The 17,647-nt window shown below is 45.3% G+C and overlaps 1 protein-coding gene across 8 annotated transcripts in view; it reads right to left on the bottom strand.

Moving 5' to 3' along the window:
* Positions 1-17,647, bottom strand: part of GRID2IP (Grid2 interacting protein) — a 55,505-nt gene that overhangs the window by 12,023 nt on the left and 25,835 nt on the right. For 6 of the 8 annotated variants that reach the window (XM_072120060.1, XM_072120062.1, XM_072120064.1 and 3 more), the window contains 8 exons: positions 7,562-7,813; positions 6,532-6,617; positions 5,938-6,007; positions 5,656-5,750; positions 5,220-5,400; positions 4,347-4,495; positions 3,484-3,588; positions 2,281-2,381 (listed from right to left, as the gene is read on the bottom strand). In XM_072120060.1, coding sequence (XP_071976161.1) covers positions 2,281-2,381; positions 3,484-3,588; positions 4,347-4,495; positions 5,220-5,400; positions 5,656-5,750; positions 5,938-6,007; positions 6,532-6,617; positions 7,562-7,813 — 1,039 coding nt within the window. Of the gene's footprint in view, positions 1-2,280; positions 2,382-3,483; positions 3,589-4,346; positions 4,496-5,219; positions 5,401-5,655; positions 5,751-5,937; positions 6,008-6,531; positions 6,618-7,561; positions 7,814-9,617; positions 9,771-11,921; positions 12,140-17,647 lie in introns of those variants that run through there. The other 2 variants (XM_072120065.1, XM_072120066.1) reach the window with 2 other exon arrangements.

Below are 17,647 nucleotides of genomic sequence, written 5' to 3'. Positions count from 1 at the left end.
GCCCCCTGTAGCAACCCTCACTGAGCCCCCTATAGTGACCCTTACTGAGCCCCCTGTAGCGACCCTCACTGATCCCCCTATAGTGACCCTCACTGATCCCCCTATAGTGACCCTCACTGATCCCCCTATAGTGACCCTCACTGAGCACCCTATAGCGACCCTCACTGATCCCCCTATAGTGACCCTCACTGAGCCCCCTATAGTGACCCTCACTGAGCCCCCTATAGTGACCCTCACTGATCCCCCTATAGCGACCCTAACTGATCCCCCTATATTGACCCTCACTGAGCCCCCTTTAGCGACCCTCACTGAGCCCCCTGTAGCAACCCTCACTGATCCCCCTATAGTGACCCTCACTGAGCCCCCTGTAGCGACCCTCACTGATCCCTCTATAGTGACCCTCACTGATCCCCCTATAGTGACCCTCACTGAGCCCCCTATAGCGACCCTCACTGATCCCCCTATAGTGACCCTCACTGAGCCCCCTATAGTGACCCTCACTGAGCCCCCTATAGTGACCCTCACTGATCCCCCTATAGCAACCCTAACTGATCCCCCTATATTGACCCTCACTGAGCCCCCTTTAGCGACCCTCACTGATCCCCCTATAGTGACCCTCACTGAGCCCCCTGTAGCGACCCTCACTGATCCCTCTATAGTGACCCTCACTGATCCCCCTATAGTGACCCTCACTGAGCCCCCTATAGCGACCCTCACTGATCCCCCTATAGTGACCCTCACTGAGCCCCCTATAGTGACCCTCACTGAGCCCCCTATAGTGACCCTCACTGAGCCCCCTATAGTGACCCTAACTGATCCCCCTATAGTGACCCTCACTGAGCCCCCTATAGCGACCCTCACTGATCCCCCTATAGCGACCCTCACTGATCCCCCTATAGCGACCCTCACTGAGCCCCCTGCAGCGACCCTCACTGAGCCCCCTATAATGACACTCACTGAGCCCCCTGTAGCGACCCTCACTGATCCCCCTATATTGACCCTCACTGAGCCCCCTTTAGCGACCCTCACTGATCCCCCTATAGTGACCCTCACTGATCCCCCTATATTGACCCTCACTGAGCCCCCTTTAGCGACCCTCACTGATCCCCCTATAGTGACCCTCACTGATCCCCCTATAGTGACCCTCACTGATCCCCCTATAGTGACCCTCACTGAGCCCCCTATAGCGACCCTCACTGATCCCCCTATAGCGACCCTCACTGAGCCCCCTGTAGCGACCCTCACTGATCCCTCTATAGTGACCCTCACTGATCCCCCTATAGTGACCCTCACTGAGCCCCCTATAGCGACCCTCACTGATCCCCCTATAGTGACCCTCACTGAGCCCCCTATAGTGACCCTCACTGAGCCCCCTATAGTGACCCTCACTGAGCCCCCTATAGTGACCCTCACTGAGCCCCCTATAGTGACCCTAACTGATCCCCCTATAGTGACCCTCACTGAGCCCCCTATAGCGACTCTCACTGATCCCCCTATAGCGACCCTCAATGATCCCCCTATAGTGACCCTCACTGATCCCCCTATAGTGACCCTAACTGAGCCCCCTATAGCGACCCTCACTGATCCCCCTATAGTGACCCTCACTGAGCCCCCTATAGTGACCTTCACTGAGCCCCCTATAGTGACCCTCACTGATCCCCCTATAGCGACCCTTACTGATCCCCCTATATTGACCCTCACTGAGCCCCCTTTAGCGACCCTCACTGAGCCCCCTATAGTGACCCTAACTGAGCCCCCTATAGCGACCCTCACTGATCCCCCTATAGTGACCCTCACTGAGCCCCCTATAGTGACCCTCACTGAGCCCCCTATAGTGACCCTCACTGATCCCCCTATAGCGACCCTAACTGATCCCCCTATATTGACCCTCACTGAGCCCCCTTTAGCGACCCTCACTGAGCCCCCTGTAGCGACCCTCACTGATCCCCCTATAGTGACCCTCACTGAGCCCCCTGTAGCGACCCTCACTGATCCCTCTATAGTGACCCTCACTGATCCCCCTATAGTGACCCTCACTGAGCCCCCTATAGCGACCCTCACTGATCCCCCTATAGTGACCCTCACTGAGCCCCCTATAGTGACCCTCACTGAGCCCCCTATAGTGACCCTCACTGAGCCCCCTGTAGCGACCCTCACTGATCCCCCTATAGCGACCCTCACTGAGCCCCCTGTAGTGACCTTGGCCTTAGCCGTCCATCGTACAGTATAATATGTCACATCTGTAGGCTAGTATACCAATATCTACCAGAAAGTACAAACCATTTTGGGGTTTGGGGTTTCAGGTAAAGACGTCCCATCTCCCGCTTGTCTCTCTCCGGACGTCAGGCGAGGAGTAACTTCCATCGGTTCACACTGAGAGACTGTGCAAGACAAATATAATACCAGGGATGGGTATAGGATTAGGGCGTGCAATGAGTTTACTCTTCTAAGAACTCTCTAAAGGGGAACCTGTCACCAGATTGTACCCCATTAAACTACTAGAGAGGGGGTGAAATGTCCTTTTTAAAATCCTTCTTTCATGTGACAATGAGCAGAGAAGTGTCATATTACCCGAGATGAGTCATGGTTAGAGGTGGCGGGGCAGAGTCATTTTATACACCCCTGTATTTGGTTTTATAGCACCTAGAAACATGCTACTGGTGTCATATTAAAGATAAGAATCTCAGGTAATTAAATTCATAGGCGGAAACTGTATCTTCATCTGCAAACTGATGTGTAGATCATAGAACCACAAGCCTGATGTGATCTGAAGAGAAGATTCTTATCTTTAATATGACACCACTTCCAGGTGCTATAGAACCTGAGGGCAGTGGTGTCTGAGATTACTCCCTGTGCTGCCTCTAAACTGGACTCATCTCAGAGAAAATCTGACTCTTCTCTGCTCCTTGTCACATGACTTGAGGAGATTTTTATTGTAGGTAAATGAGTGAGAATTCACATAAAAGAGGGAATTCTAGAAAAAACATTTCATCCCTTACCAGTGGTGGGTAGTAGTTTACAATTGTAAAATCTGATGACAGGTTCCCTTTAAAGGGGCAGTCTATTTAGAATTAGGGTGTCCTCTCTATTTTGTGATTAAGGAAGAGGCGGGGCCTAGCTGAAGAGGCGTGACTTGGCACAGTATTATGGTAGTGCAGAGGACAACAAACTGCCTCCCTCAAAGAGTCAGAGCCCCGCCCCTTTTCTTAAAGTGAGCCTGGAAAAATAATATGTGAATTTTAAATTGGGCAAAATTAATGAAAATAATTTTAAAAATATTAAAAATTCCTATTCTCTTTTTCTGGGCGATGGGTCACTTTAAGCCTTACGTTTCCATGTTTTAGAATTATTTTATACAAGTTTTATAAGTTTTGCACTTTCTATGATGAGACGGGGTACTACAGGATGTACTAGTGGCATGGCTATGGTATTGCAGGTAGGGGGCGCCATATCCCCATGGGTTATTATTCCATATCCTGTTACCTGTCTTCCCTTCCTCCAGAGCGGCCGCTCGGATGCTCCCCTGATACATTGCTTGTCCATGGACAGACCCCCGATGCGGGACCCCAATATCCGCGTCCATGGCAGCTATGGGGGAACGAGCAAAAGGTAAAAATTCGGCAAAATAGTATCTAAAAATACTAATTTATCATCTTTTCCAAGGATTTATCACAGGAAGTGACAGCCCGGTGACATTGGGATAATGCCGGGGTGCAGAGATCACGGATGTTGGGGGTTGTAATACCTTTGGCTGCGGCAGATAAGGGAATTAAAGGCTTAATTTCTATCTCTGACCCATTAATGTATATTAGTAATCACCGCGGAGTCCTGACATCGCACAGTGTAAAGAGATAGCGCTAGCGCGGTCACATGATCCGGCTCCCCGGATAACTGGATTTAAGGGAAGAAAATCTCGGCAGAGGATGTCTGGTTGTTATGGTGACGGCAGGAGCGGATGATGGAGAAGATGGGAGCCGGGGGAACAGATGTTGTAATTCTAATAATAAAGAGGACGGCCGGAGCACGCGGAGCCATTAATCTCGTGAAGCTGCCGCCGACGTGTTCAAGTATTTGCCTGGCCGCAGGGATTCTTATAAAATGTGGGAAAAACAATGAAATTTTCAAAATGTGAGTTATAATAATGATAATTATTAAAATAAGGACTGCTCTAGTGCTCCCCCAGTGGTGAGGGCTGGACATGACATGGCACAATTTAGGTAACACAATGCAATGGGGGTCATTGGAGGAGCTGACGGAGGTCATGTGACTACAGAAGCATCATGGCGGAGGGAGATGACGGGTGATGGATGTGAGAGGATGAGCGCTCAGTTACGGAGCTCTCTGACCTGCCTTGTACCCCAGGAAGCGCGCGATCTTATGCTGGCAGTGCTCCTGCTCCTCATATGTCATCAACTGGAAGATGAATTGCCAGATGATCTGTTTGGCCGGAGTGTCCAGGACCGGATAGATATCCACAATGAGAGTGTCAATATTCCTGAGGATAGAGCAGTATTATAGTAGTTATATTCCTGTACATAGGGGCAGTATTATAGTAGTTATATTCTTGTACATAGGGGGCAGTATTATAGTAGATATATTCCTGTACATAGGGGGCAGTATTACAGTAGTTATATTCCTGTACACAGGGGGCAGTATTATAGTAGTTATATTCTTGTACATAGGGGGCAGTATTATATTAGTTATATTCCTGTACATAGGGGGCAGTGTTATATTAGTTATATTCTTGTACATAGGGGGCGGTATTATAGTAGTTATATTCTTGTACATAGGGGGCGGTATTATAGTAGTTATATTCTTGTACATAGGGGGCAGTATTATAGTAGTTATATTCTTGTACATAGGGGGCAGTATTATAGTAGTTATATTCTTGTACATAGGGGACAGTATTATAGTAGTTATATTCTTGTACATAGGGGGCAGTATTATAGTAGTTATATTCTTGTACATAGGGGGTAGTATTATAGAAGTTATATTCCTCTACATAGGGGACAGTATTATAGTAGTTATATTCCTGTACATAGGGGGCAGTATTATAGTAGTTATATTCTTGTACATAGGGGGCAGTATTATAGTAATTATATTCTTGTACATAGGGGGCAGTATTATAGTAGTTATATTCTTGTATATAGGGGCAGTATTATAGTAGTTATATTCTTGTATATAGGGGCAGTATTATAGTAGTTATATTTGTAGTCTACCTGTGCTGAAAGAAGCTTTCCAGCGCTTTGCACACTGTATACCGCTCTGTAGGAGTGAGTAGATGTTCGAGCTGTTGGCTAAAGCTCCGTCCTTGGATACGAATGTTGGAGGGAAGGATTTCCGCTACCCACTGGAGCGAGGTGAGAGCGGATGATGGGATAGTAGTATCAGAATCTGAATCTATAATACAAGAACAATTCAATGTAACAACCAGGCATTTACCCATGAGTAATTGAAGCAGGAATTGATATGGCGGCACATCTTCCATCAGGTAGATAATATTGGAAATAATCTGCAGCTGAGTTACAGCGTGGATCATTTTTACTGGAATTTCCCTTTAAGAAGCTTATTAACAATACATTGTTTCCTGCACAGAATCCATTACATGTGAATATTTTCCTGGAATTGTCATGATGAGCGGTGGTGGACTCTCACCTGCACAGTACGACACATTGCCCTCTTCCACCACTAATGTTGGCATGGCGCCACTGCCTTGCAGCATGCAGACCACCTTCTCGTGGCAGCAGTTCCTTTAAAGGGACAAAATAGTAATAAAAAATGGAGCATTCTACATCAAACAGACTTAAAGAACATAACCCTTCTGGCCCCTTACAGGTCCGTCATTGATTCCTATCTGAGCCTATTACATTACATTTTATTAATATAATTATAATATCTGTCATCATTGTGTCAGGGAAGTCGCGCCAAGCGTCTCACCTCATGTCCAGGCCGTTCAAGAATAATATTCTGTCTCCAGACTGGAGTCCCGCCACGTCTGCAGGGCTGCCTGAAAAATATAAGTCATCATATTCTGACACTTACATGTGCATATTCTATGGCCGGGGCCACATCTGTCATTAGAAGGGGTGAGAATGTCGCCTCAGGCGGCAGATGGCGGAGCCCTGAGGGGGAACGCAGGTTGCCAAGCACTGGCAAGTCTGTACTATCAGAAAGATCATTTGTATCTGTGTCTTTAAGATACAGCGGCGCAGCATAGACCATATTATTACTGGGGGAGGCTGCATTGGGCATAGCATTACTGGGGGAGGCTGCATTGGGCATAGCATTACTGGGGGGAGGCTGCATGGGGCACATCATTACTGGGGAGGCTGCATTGGGCATAGCATTACTGGGGAAGGCTGCATGGAGCATAGCATAACTAGGGGGCATTTCTCCCCCAGAGTTATAAATCTACATTTCTGCCCATGTAGGGGATTCAGAACTCTGCATAATAACAAAGCCATAGTAAGAGAAGTGATAATAAAAAAGAAGACAATTTTTAGATATCTAGTAGGTGGTAAAGTACTGTACCTGGAAGAATGGACTCAATCCACACTGGAGCATTACCCCGTAATGTAAACCCAAAACTGCTGCTTCCCTTACACACCCGCACTGTCCTGCATGGAGAGAAATAAAAGTATACATTTTTCTGGTGATTAAAAGAAAAATATCTTGCCATAGTGTGTATACAGTTCCTATGCAGATTCTGATCCGGAATTCATGTTATTATCTACGTAAAAAGAAAAGAAGAAGGGCGTATAGCAATGCAAGGCTGCAGATCCGACTACACACAGTCTGTTACCATGGAGACAAGCAGGTCTACATAGGAGCTGTGTACATAAAGCTTTGTATATATAATGCAGACACAGTTGCTTTGTAAGTAGATAGGAGAAATGAACAACACTATGGCAAAACCATACATACCGTTCATGACCTACACACCTTCCATGACCTACACCCATCCATGGCATACACACCTTCCATGACCTACACCCATCCATGGCATACACACCTTCCATGGCATACACACCTTCCATGACCTACACCCATCCATGACCTACACCCATCCATGGCATACACACCTTTCATGACCTACACCCATCCATGGCATACACACCTTCCATGACCTACACCCATCCATGGCATACACACCTTCCATGACCTACACCCATCCATGGCATACACACCTTCCATGACCTACACCCATCCATGGCATACACACCTTCCATGACCTACACCCATCCATGGCATACACACCTTTCATGACCTACACACCTTCCATGGCCTAATAAATAATAATAATAACCTTCCATGGCCTACACACCTTCCATGGCCTACACACCTTCCATGGCATACACACCTTCCATGGCATACACACCTTCCATGGCATACACACCTTCCATGGCATACACACCTTCCATGGCATACACACCTTCCATGGCATACACACCTTCCATGGCATACACACCTTCCATGGCATACACACCTTCCATGGCATACACACCTTCCATGGCATACACACCTTCCATGGCATACACACCTTCCATGACATAACATTTACCTGTGTGGCTTCCCAGTGCCCACATTGCCAGCAACAAGAGAACTGCTCTTCTTCAACCCCTTGCCCACATCGTCCTGGCAGTGTGGCATAGGAGCCGCCCTCGTAGACACCAGCAACCTTTCATGGTGGTCTTCACTACGACTTCTCCTCAGACGATTACTGCGCTCGCTCCTGGATCGGCAGATCTTGCTGATGAGACTCTGGGACACCACATGGTCGAAACGTTGCCGATGTTTCTTGGGGATGAATATTCTGGAAAGATGAAAAATCCAAAACATCAGTGAAGTAGTGAGTGAATGGGTCAATCTGCCACTTCACCCACATCTATGTAGAGGTTCCATTCGTTACCTGTCCACCAGCCTAACCATCTACCTCCATCCAGGCACAGCTCCGTCTCTTCTGGTATATTCTGTATCTGTAGATAATTTAGCTAACTTTATAGTAATGATCATCCCCTTATTGCATAGAGCATACATCTGTTTTGTCAGTAACCAGACCACATATGCCTTTCTGTAACGGGCAAATTTGCCCCTTCACTCGCCTCCATTATCAGATCATTTCAGTCACCCGCAAACAACCAATCTACCACTTCTTCTCTTTATTTATCTATCTATCCATCTGGCCAACCAATAGAATGTTTCCTTTTATTTACTACTTTTACTACTTGAATACAAGATCACTTTCCTTTCTTTCCTTCTTCTCATCCAACCAATTTGCCATCCAGTGAAAACCACCCAGTGAAACCAACCAACTACTTCCCTCCTACCATTTCCAGAAGTGACCATTTTAACAACAGGTCAAACAGTGTACCACGATCACGCCAGTGATCTCTCTAACCCTCTTCTCCACCATCATTCTCTCTTATCTTTCCAGTGCACCATTAATACTATCCACCAGGCTTATTTCTCTCGTGAGGAGATCATATCTACCCCTGCATCCATGAAAACCTACCCATCCAACTGATGAACCATAACCCTTAAATCCCAGCTACAACCTCTATCATGCCTGTTCCATCTAGTCCTTCCTCCATGACTTTCCACCCCTATTCCCTGTTCGAACCACCCGCGACAATGACGACTCTTCCTGTCTATTGTCTCTGTTCCACCCTTCAATTCCCAAACATTTAATTTCTTTCTCCTCTCCTCCCAGCATGGCTGACATTTCAACAGGGAGCAGAAGGAAGTCTCAGAAGATTTGGCAGAGCAAGTCTCATCGTATAATTATCCCAGCAGTGAGATAAAAGCCGGCTTGCATGTGTGCACACGCCATCACTCAGCCCGGGCAGCATCTCCAGCGTCTGCCACCTTGGTATTTTCAGATCAAAGGATAAAGCTTCTCCCCACTCCCTCTCCGCGTATACTGCAGGGTTCACATGAAGTACAAAGCACGCCGCGTCTTGTGATTTGTTTGTGACATGTTGTCATTTACCAAAACCTTGAATCCTCCTTACCGAACACAACAGGAGGCACCCGGGCACGATGTCTTAATCATTCACTCCTAACCATGGAATTAATCTTATCAGGGCACATGGCCGATCATCCCTGTGCACACTTGGCATCCTACACTCATCATTAAGTTCTCATTAAACACTTGAAATTGGCGCTAATTGACATATCCCTTTACATGTGTATAGCTGCTGCCCTTTAATTAGACACATATCTCCATAGGGTTTTCCAATGGGCCTGTGTTACTTGAAAGGGTTTGTATAAGAATCAGGTTCCATTTATACAACTGTATGGGGGCCAGTGATCGGGGTGCACAATTTGCAAAGATCTCTGTAGATTATGTGCATAATGGGCTGAGCCCAGTTCACTTTAATGGACCTGTTGTGCAGTACCAGACACAACCTGTACACAGAGGTGGTGCTGCTTCTTTAAGAGGAGATGGTGATGAGTGGAAGGAGAACATATTATTAAGAATAGAAGTACAGAAATACAGAATGACTTGGACTTTTGACAATACGACTGCTTATCTTTACATTCATATTATAAATCTGTAGATCCCATAGGCCCCAAATATCACATCCTGTAGTCATATAATGACTATGTCAACCTACGTTGAATTTGACAACATTTGTTGGCATCAGGACATGGTGCTGCCCCTTTTGGGGTGTCGTATATGGTATGTCAAGTTGGTCTCCCATTTTTTGCTTTTAGGAGTTTTGATAAGTATTCATTAGCGGTATCAAATACTGCAGTGCATACAATAACATCGTAGCAAGACAGCCTTCAAAAATCTAGAAACCGAGGGCCATTAGGATCCATCTTTGTTTCTCCAACCAATCACAGAGCAGCTTCAATTCTTCAGAGTGCATTTCAAATATGATAGCTGCACTGTGATTGGTTGCTAGGAGCAGTAGGCACGGTTACATAATACTGCAACTATTTACCGCTATATGATGGCTTCATATTTCCCCCCAAGACTGAATGAGGGGAGTATACATCCATATAATGCAACAGTTTAGTACAAGTGTGAACCAGACCCAACTCTGTCACTAAGGGGCCATATTACTGCAAGTCTGAACACTTCCCTCCATTTTCCCATCTCAGCAGATGGTCCCGGAGAGATAAATGAATTAAAGTACCACTGAGTTAACCGCGTCTCCTCACTTAGAGTGGATGTGGAGTGACATTACGTCTATTATCTCACGTCTTAAAAGCCTCATTTAGGAGCGTGATTATCCCATAATAACTTATAAGTGTAAATACCAGGACCATTTTCTTCCCAGTGTATGTAAGGGCATTGTCTTGCGACAAAATTTAAATGTTAAATCCCGAATGGGAAAATCCGATCTCATGCGACAAAATCCCCTTCTAAATCCCTGTCCCAGCGGCGCGATCCCCGAAAACATCGGAAAACCCGACAGAAATACGGCCGCGGTACCCTTAGTAAATAAGCCCCTATGAGTATGAGGGTAAACGTGTGTGTGTATGAGCAAGTGTGAGGATGGCAGTGATTGACAACATAAAATTGTATATTTATGAGGGTATGAGTGTGAATATATAAATATCAGTACAAGTCAGCAGGTGAATGTATTATTGTATTGGAGTAGGACTATTGACTATTGAGCGTGTGTTTGTGAGATTATGAGTGTATGAGTGAGCCAATCAATGAGTATATACATGTATATAAGTGTATAACAGAAAATGTGTCTATACAATATAAAGAGTACGAGTAAAAATATGAACAGATGCGAGATTATGAGAGTATGAGTGAATAGAACAGTACTAGAAGTTAGTATGAGTCAATGAGTATAACATTGATGAACGGTGGTTGTGAGTGTATGAGTGTAAGTATGAGTGTGATTTTATATTGGTGTATGTGAGTGTGAACTGTGATGTTAGAGATAACAGAGAACAAGTATATATATATATGTATGAATCAAAGTGTATGAATATGAGTGTATGAATGAGTGCAACATTGATTGTGGATACAATAATACCCGTATGAGTACAAATAAAAATGAGATGAGTCTGAGCAGCTTCATCTCACGGATACATGCACAGTATATAGTTCAATGCAGTGGTCCGCATTTAGTAAAGTGTCTGCGGTGGTCTGACTTTGCGCTGAAAATAAAGTGGTAACAGTTTCCACATGTATTTATAAGGTGTCTGCACCAGATTTATGTCGCGGCTGCACTGTGCTTGACCTGCCACAAAATTCGGCACCTAAACAGGCGTTCCAGTGCAGAGCCGGAGCGTGCGCCACATCTATTACTGATGCTCGATAGAATTGTCACACGCCCTGTGTTAAAGGTGCGCCAAAAATACAGTTGTTGCACCTTTCCCGAGCAGAGCACGGGGTGCCAGATTAATCAAAAGTGGCGCACGGTCTCCAATAATCTGGCGCCCCCTGCACTGCTCGGGAAGTGTGCAACAACTTTATTTTTGGCACCCCTGCACACTCCACAGGCAAACTGCTCCTAGTACAGACTGCACATCTTTCGATGAATGTGGCACCTCGCGGTCTGTATTATTGACTCACGACACCTCAGATGATGTGAATGTCGGGGAGCGGCGATCCGGTAATAGGTCACATGAGTCCCTTTAACACATTCATGCAATGAAAATCGTCTGTTCATCCATCCACAGTTTTATCCATCGTTCCAGTAATCGTACCTAGTCATCTCTAACTTTTTATACACCACCTACACAAATCAATATTTGCCATCTGCCCCTATAGGGGCTCTCTCCTAATAGTCCCGTCTGCGGTGGTCCGGCAGCTACAGCCCCATGATGATAACTTGTCAATGACTTATGGGTCCTGGGAAATGAATATCCCCCCCACTTCCATCAGATTCAATCAATGTCTTATGAGATCCCACAAGGGTTGACCAATCACCTTGGATGGATCAACTTACCGGAAATGCCTGGTAAATCCGTGATGTTTGCCCATGCTCGGTCAGGTTGGCACCATCAGAAGTCAAGGTCACAGATGACTTGTGCCTATGCCGCTGTCCCCGGTACTGAAGCTCCAGTCCCTCCTCAGATCTGATGTCTTATCTGTCCCTGGTGCACTGCCCCTCCTTCGCTGGTGCTGAGCACCCATGGGATGCAGCTGTTAATGAGCCGGCTGCAAAACCTCAATCCCAGAGAATGCCCACAGGAGCACGGCACAGTCATTGCTATAAACGGTGGGAAGTAGAGGGAGTTACACAGTCAGACACCACCGCTCATATTAACCCTGCTCCTGCTGGAGCTGTGTGCCCCCTTTTACGTTATGGGTCCTGTTGTGATAAAGTATCTTGTCTGGCAAGAGGTGAATCCAATTCTTAGAATACTAATGGCAACATTTTTAAGAGAATCTCTACTTGCTACATGGAAACCATCAACAAGCAGCCTAGCGACTTCCAGAAAAACCTATAACGTTCCGGTGCACCTTTAAGAGGACCCATCACCTCACAAGTAAATGCAAATATTTCCCGTGAAATTAACTATTTGACATGTGGAAACCATCAACAAGCAGATAAGCTGCTTCCGTGAAAACCTATAATAGTTTGGTCCTCCATAAAGAAAACCGTCACCTCTCCTGACATATTTTCTTAAGTGAATATTTGTATACACTCTACATGCTACCTGGAAACCAACAACAAGCAGAGTTGCTGCTGCCAAGGTCTATAATGCCCTGGTGCTCCTTTGACATAGTCTGTCCCCTATCCTTTAATGTAGGTTTCATAATAATAATCATCTTTATTTATGTAGCGCCATGAAATTCCGTAGCGCTTTACAGATTTTGGGGAACATAAACAAATAAAATAAGACATCAAGGAGTAATAACAGTCATATAAAACACTAGGTAAATACTTGCATGCTACGTGGAAACCATCAGCAAGCAGGCTAGCAGCTGCCTAGAAAACCTGTAATGGTCCGGTGCACCATAAACACTGCAAGTATGAAATATCCATATGTACGTTAAGTAGCTCCCCCTAGTGGTGGCTACAGACAGAATAAAATTCTGACACATCTGTATAAGTTAATAAGTTAATCTTTACATATAATTCTGTTATTCCTCCTAGAAATTTATAAGTAAAATGACAACTGGGCGTTACCAGTTGGGGGCGTATCCATGCACAATCCAATACTGTCTCCATGCACAGAGATATATGGAAAGGTGATCCACAATTGGTATAATATTGGGAATGGAGTCCTGCGGATATTCAATGGTTGAAGATGGTGGAGGTCGAGGTTCATGAGAGGGTGGATGGTAATATCTATGATGGTCTATGAAAGGAGTAGATGGAGACCTAATAACCCCGGAAGACCTAAATAGGTCGGGGAGGTTACCTACAGCCCCTCCCAGAATGGGCATGATTCAGGAAGAGAGGGCGTGGCCAGCCTAAACACTGCAAGTATGAAATATCCATATGTACATTAAGGAGCTCCCCCTAGTGGTGGCTACAGACTGAATTAAATTTCACAAAACTTTTCTACCAGCCTCATTCCTCTGGACCTCCATCGATAAGACACTTATCCTGTGTTTATGATGGCAGTACCCCTTTAGGTAAAATTCAGAAGTCTGAGAAAGCTGGGTGATGTCTTTTAGGCTTGTTACCTGTCCAGTTTATACTCAATAATATGTTTAAAGGGAAATCTGGACCCATTTGGAGCTAATGGTCATCCATTGAGTGCAGGTGACCACTCCAGACCCCTCCCTAGACAGTGGAGGTGTGTAAACCCGAGCCTGAAAGAGAATATAATCCAAAAAAAAAAAAAAAAAAACAACTTGTTACCTAAAAATAACAATCTCTCCTGCCTGACCTCGATTTTCCCTCTCTGGGGAGATTATACCAGCGTAAAACGAAACCTGGACCCCAGCCCAGATCTGAGATCCAGCAGACACGATCAGGCTGGTGATATACATGTCAATGATATCCTAACGCCCCAGCCAACGTCTAGCACCCCCCGCAGCCCACATATTCAGCCTTCCCTACCCCCAATATTACATTTCTGGGGAGCGGAGATATCATGAAGTCCTTCAAACTGGTGAAACAAATTTGGAGAATTTCACTTAAATTTGTCCTGTTGCGATAAAAAATATTTGACAACCCATCCTCCCCTAATGCCGTCCTTTCCTTTGACCTTATTCCGTCTCATATTACACTCATATTGGAGAAATGTATAACGGAGTCTTCTCTGCGTGATCCTCTGGAATTCTGCCTGGCTGTAAGACGACTGGCTGCAGCAGGAATCAATGATCGTAAGGCCCTACAGAATATGTAGGACACAATGGATGGATCTTCTTCTGATGTGTTATTTATTCAGCGGTGGAAATGATGAATAAGAGGGAGTTGGCCCTAATTTTAAAGCTCCACCTACTAAAAAAGAAAAATAAAAAAATAAGAAGTTTTAAGGATATTAACTCCATTGTTTTCTGAATTATTTCTATTGTCTTTTGTAAGAACATGCATCAAATTCTGTGGTCTTCCCCATCATTGTGTCCTTCTTCAGGTCACTGCTGCAGCCAGTTATCTTACAGCCAGACAGACTTCTGCTGGAATCAATGGATTTAACCATTTAAGTCGCCAAAATACACTCTCAACACGTTGTTCGATAATTCAGAATGGGTTTACCTTTTAATTGACAAAAGTCATGGCAGCCTTAAAGGCAGTGGCGTCTCTAGATGCCAAAAATGACCCTTCGCCTCAATCCCTTTTGTTATAAGGTTACTGCTCCAAATAGTGGGGGGATCAGTGAAACGTGGGGGGTTATTGTGTTCTCTGCAGAGGATCTTGTTAATTTTAGATCCACTTTTTGAAAAATGGCTCCCCTTATTATAGCTCTTAAAGGGATTGGACACAATTACTGGTGCACGGGGCAGAATGAGCTTGGTTATTACTCTGTATTTGATGAGTCTGGGATACACTGCCCTGTGTAAAGTGCTGGCCCCAGTGGTGGGGGAGGGAGGGTGTATACCGCTCTCCTGTAACCATAGAATCCCCGGGGGTCTGGTGTAGAAGGTCACATCAGAAAGGTTGTGGGATGGCAGACGGCACTGGAAAGTCATCTATTGATCAGCAGAATATCCACTCACTTTCACAGGATCAAGGAAAGTTTTCGATGAGAGAATGGAAAGTCAATGGTGAGCCGGAACACTGGAACGTACAAATCTCCCCTTTACTATGAGGCTTCCCAGAAGGAAAAGGGGTTGTAAGAGAGCTTTACTACAGCTTTACTACAGTTATACTACAGCTTTACTACAGCTATACTACAGCTATACTACAGCTTTACTACAGCTTTACTATAGCGTTACTACAGCTTTACTACAGCGTTACTACAGCTTTACTACAGCTTTACTACAGCGTTACTACAGCTTTACTACAGCTTTACTACATCTTTACTACAGCTTTACTATAGCGTTACTACAGCTTTACTACAGCTTTACTATAGCGTTACTACAGCTTTACTACAGCTTTACTACAGCTTTACTATAGCGTTACTACAGCTATACTACAGCTTTACTACAGCTTTATTACAGCTTTAATACAGATTTATTACAGCTTTATTATGGTGGTTTTTGAGGCATAACAGCTCTGCCTCACTAATTGGAATGGGGGCTGAAATACATTATCATAGCCTGTGGATAAAGATGGTGCTGCTGCTTCAGCTCCATAAAGGAACACTCCGGTCAGAGCCAACTCATATGATAATACACAGTGCAGGGTCTGTGGGGAGGAGCAGGACTCATTTTCATTGTATTCCTAGAGTCCTGCTCCTCCCTTCAGGTCCTGCACAAGGTACATTAATGTGTCTCCAGCTCAGACAGTGAAGAGCTGTTCACGCCTAGTCTTGCTCGGCATGAGACTCATCACAGTGGTAATTAACCTGTCGCCGTGTAAGACTGTCAAGTTCTACTTTCAGCAGCGGTCTTAATTTTTTGGCACATGAACTAATTTCCATATGACCACTCCCCTTTCCTCCAAAAACCACACACCTTTCAGGAGACCACACCCCCTTTGATGGAGAGTTGGAAATCGGCCAAAAAATGGTCTAAAAACCTTTATTAATGTGTCATACGAAATTTGTTTAGCCTCAAATCCGTAATTTTTGGGCACAGGAGCAATAATAAATCCCCCCCCCCACTGAATCAGCTTTCACTGGAGCGTTCCTTTAAGGAGCTGCAACAATCACCGTACAGTTCATGTTATGTAAGGCAGCTTTCTCTATCCCATAAGGTGTCTGAGCAATAAAGTACAACGTGTCCTCAAAAAGTGTTGGCCACAGTTTGAACTTTGCTTATGTTCTGGTCGGAGTACTTGTGCCTCCTGCCCTGACCTCTGCCTGTCTGCCAACCATGTCACTGTGTGTCTTTTTGGTGCCTAACATTTACACCTGTCATCCCACTGGGTCTACTAACCATAAATTACTCCAAGAGGTAGCAACCTGGTGATTTCTCTGCAACCCTGGACAGGGGTTAAAGGGTGAATACCAGGCGACCCCTCAGACTAAGCCAATTAAATTACCCAATGAGCCCAAACCTGTTGCCTTGTCAGCCGCACGCTGTCGGTATATTGGGAGTTGAAGAGCAGCTGCTCTATATACAGACGGCTGATAGATAGTCCACGTGCTGCTGTATAGTGCCGCCATATCCTCCCATCACACTCCTATAGGAATACAGTATAATATCATTTCTGCCTAAATCCAAAGTTCTCTCTATGTGATTGAGGACAACTTCCCGTAACCTACATTCCTCATTTCATCCTAGTTTCTATGTTCACACTGGAGGTGTCCCAGGACGGAAAGAAGGACGCGGATAGTGGGCGGGGCATTCATTAAAGTCGGAGTGGTCCGATTTACATGATGAAAACTCCTGTTCTTATCCAGCAAGAAATGGACAGACACAACATTTAGGGGCCCCATGACACAACATTTAGGGGCCCCATGGGTTACTGATAATGACAACACATCCCCAGAGAGGTGTGAGAAAAAAGTAATAGTTGCGCAAAACTTAATAAATGTGAACTCCGCCCCCGCTATGACTAATGTGGCTCATAGTCCACCATCCCGTGACTCAGATGTCTTTGCGGGGAGTTGTAGTTCCACAGCCATCGCACACCCACAAGTGTCAGGCCTAGAGCGGATGATATAGCCGTCATGTATAGTAGTGTAATCCCAGCAGATTACAGGTTACCAGATGATGTATTACCAGCCCGCGGATCAGGAACAAGCTCAGGCACAGGGTGTTAATGAACATCACAAAACATCAGCTCTGGAAACAACCTTAAAGGGACAGTCACACAAGAGCTCTGGGAATTATATGGTTCATCACATCACTTTAAATGGGATGTGTTAATAAGTGTATTCATGCAGTTAAATATTCACTCTGATGTGTAATCAGACCTTTGAGGAGAGGGATACTGATTAGTAAATTAGTCACCACTAGGGGGAGTGTAGGAGCTTAGTGAATACTATGGGGCTCATTTACTTACCCGGTCCTGTCGCGATCCAGCGGCGCGTTCTCCGACGAGGATTCGGGTCTTCCGGCGAGGTTCCGCCGGAGTTCACCATCCTATTCCTGGTACATGTAAGTGTGGGTCAAGCAACACTTTTTTTTCTTTTTAAATAGCGCGATTTTTCCGAATCCATCCGG

Source organism: Engystomops pustulosus, chromosome 8 (assembly GCF_040894005.1).
Source record: "Engystomops pustulosus chromosome 8, aEngPut4.maternal, whole genome shotgun sequence".
Classification (NCBI taxonomy): Eukaryota; Metazoa; Chordata; class Amphibia; order Anura; family Leptodactylidae; genus Engystomops; species Engystomops pustulosus.
The sequence above is the reverse complement of the archived record's forward strand: the minus strand, read 5'-3'. Positions and strand labels throughout refer to the sequence as shown.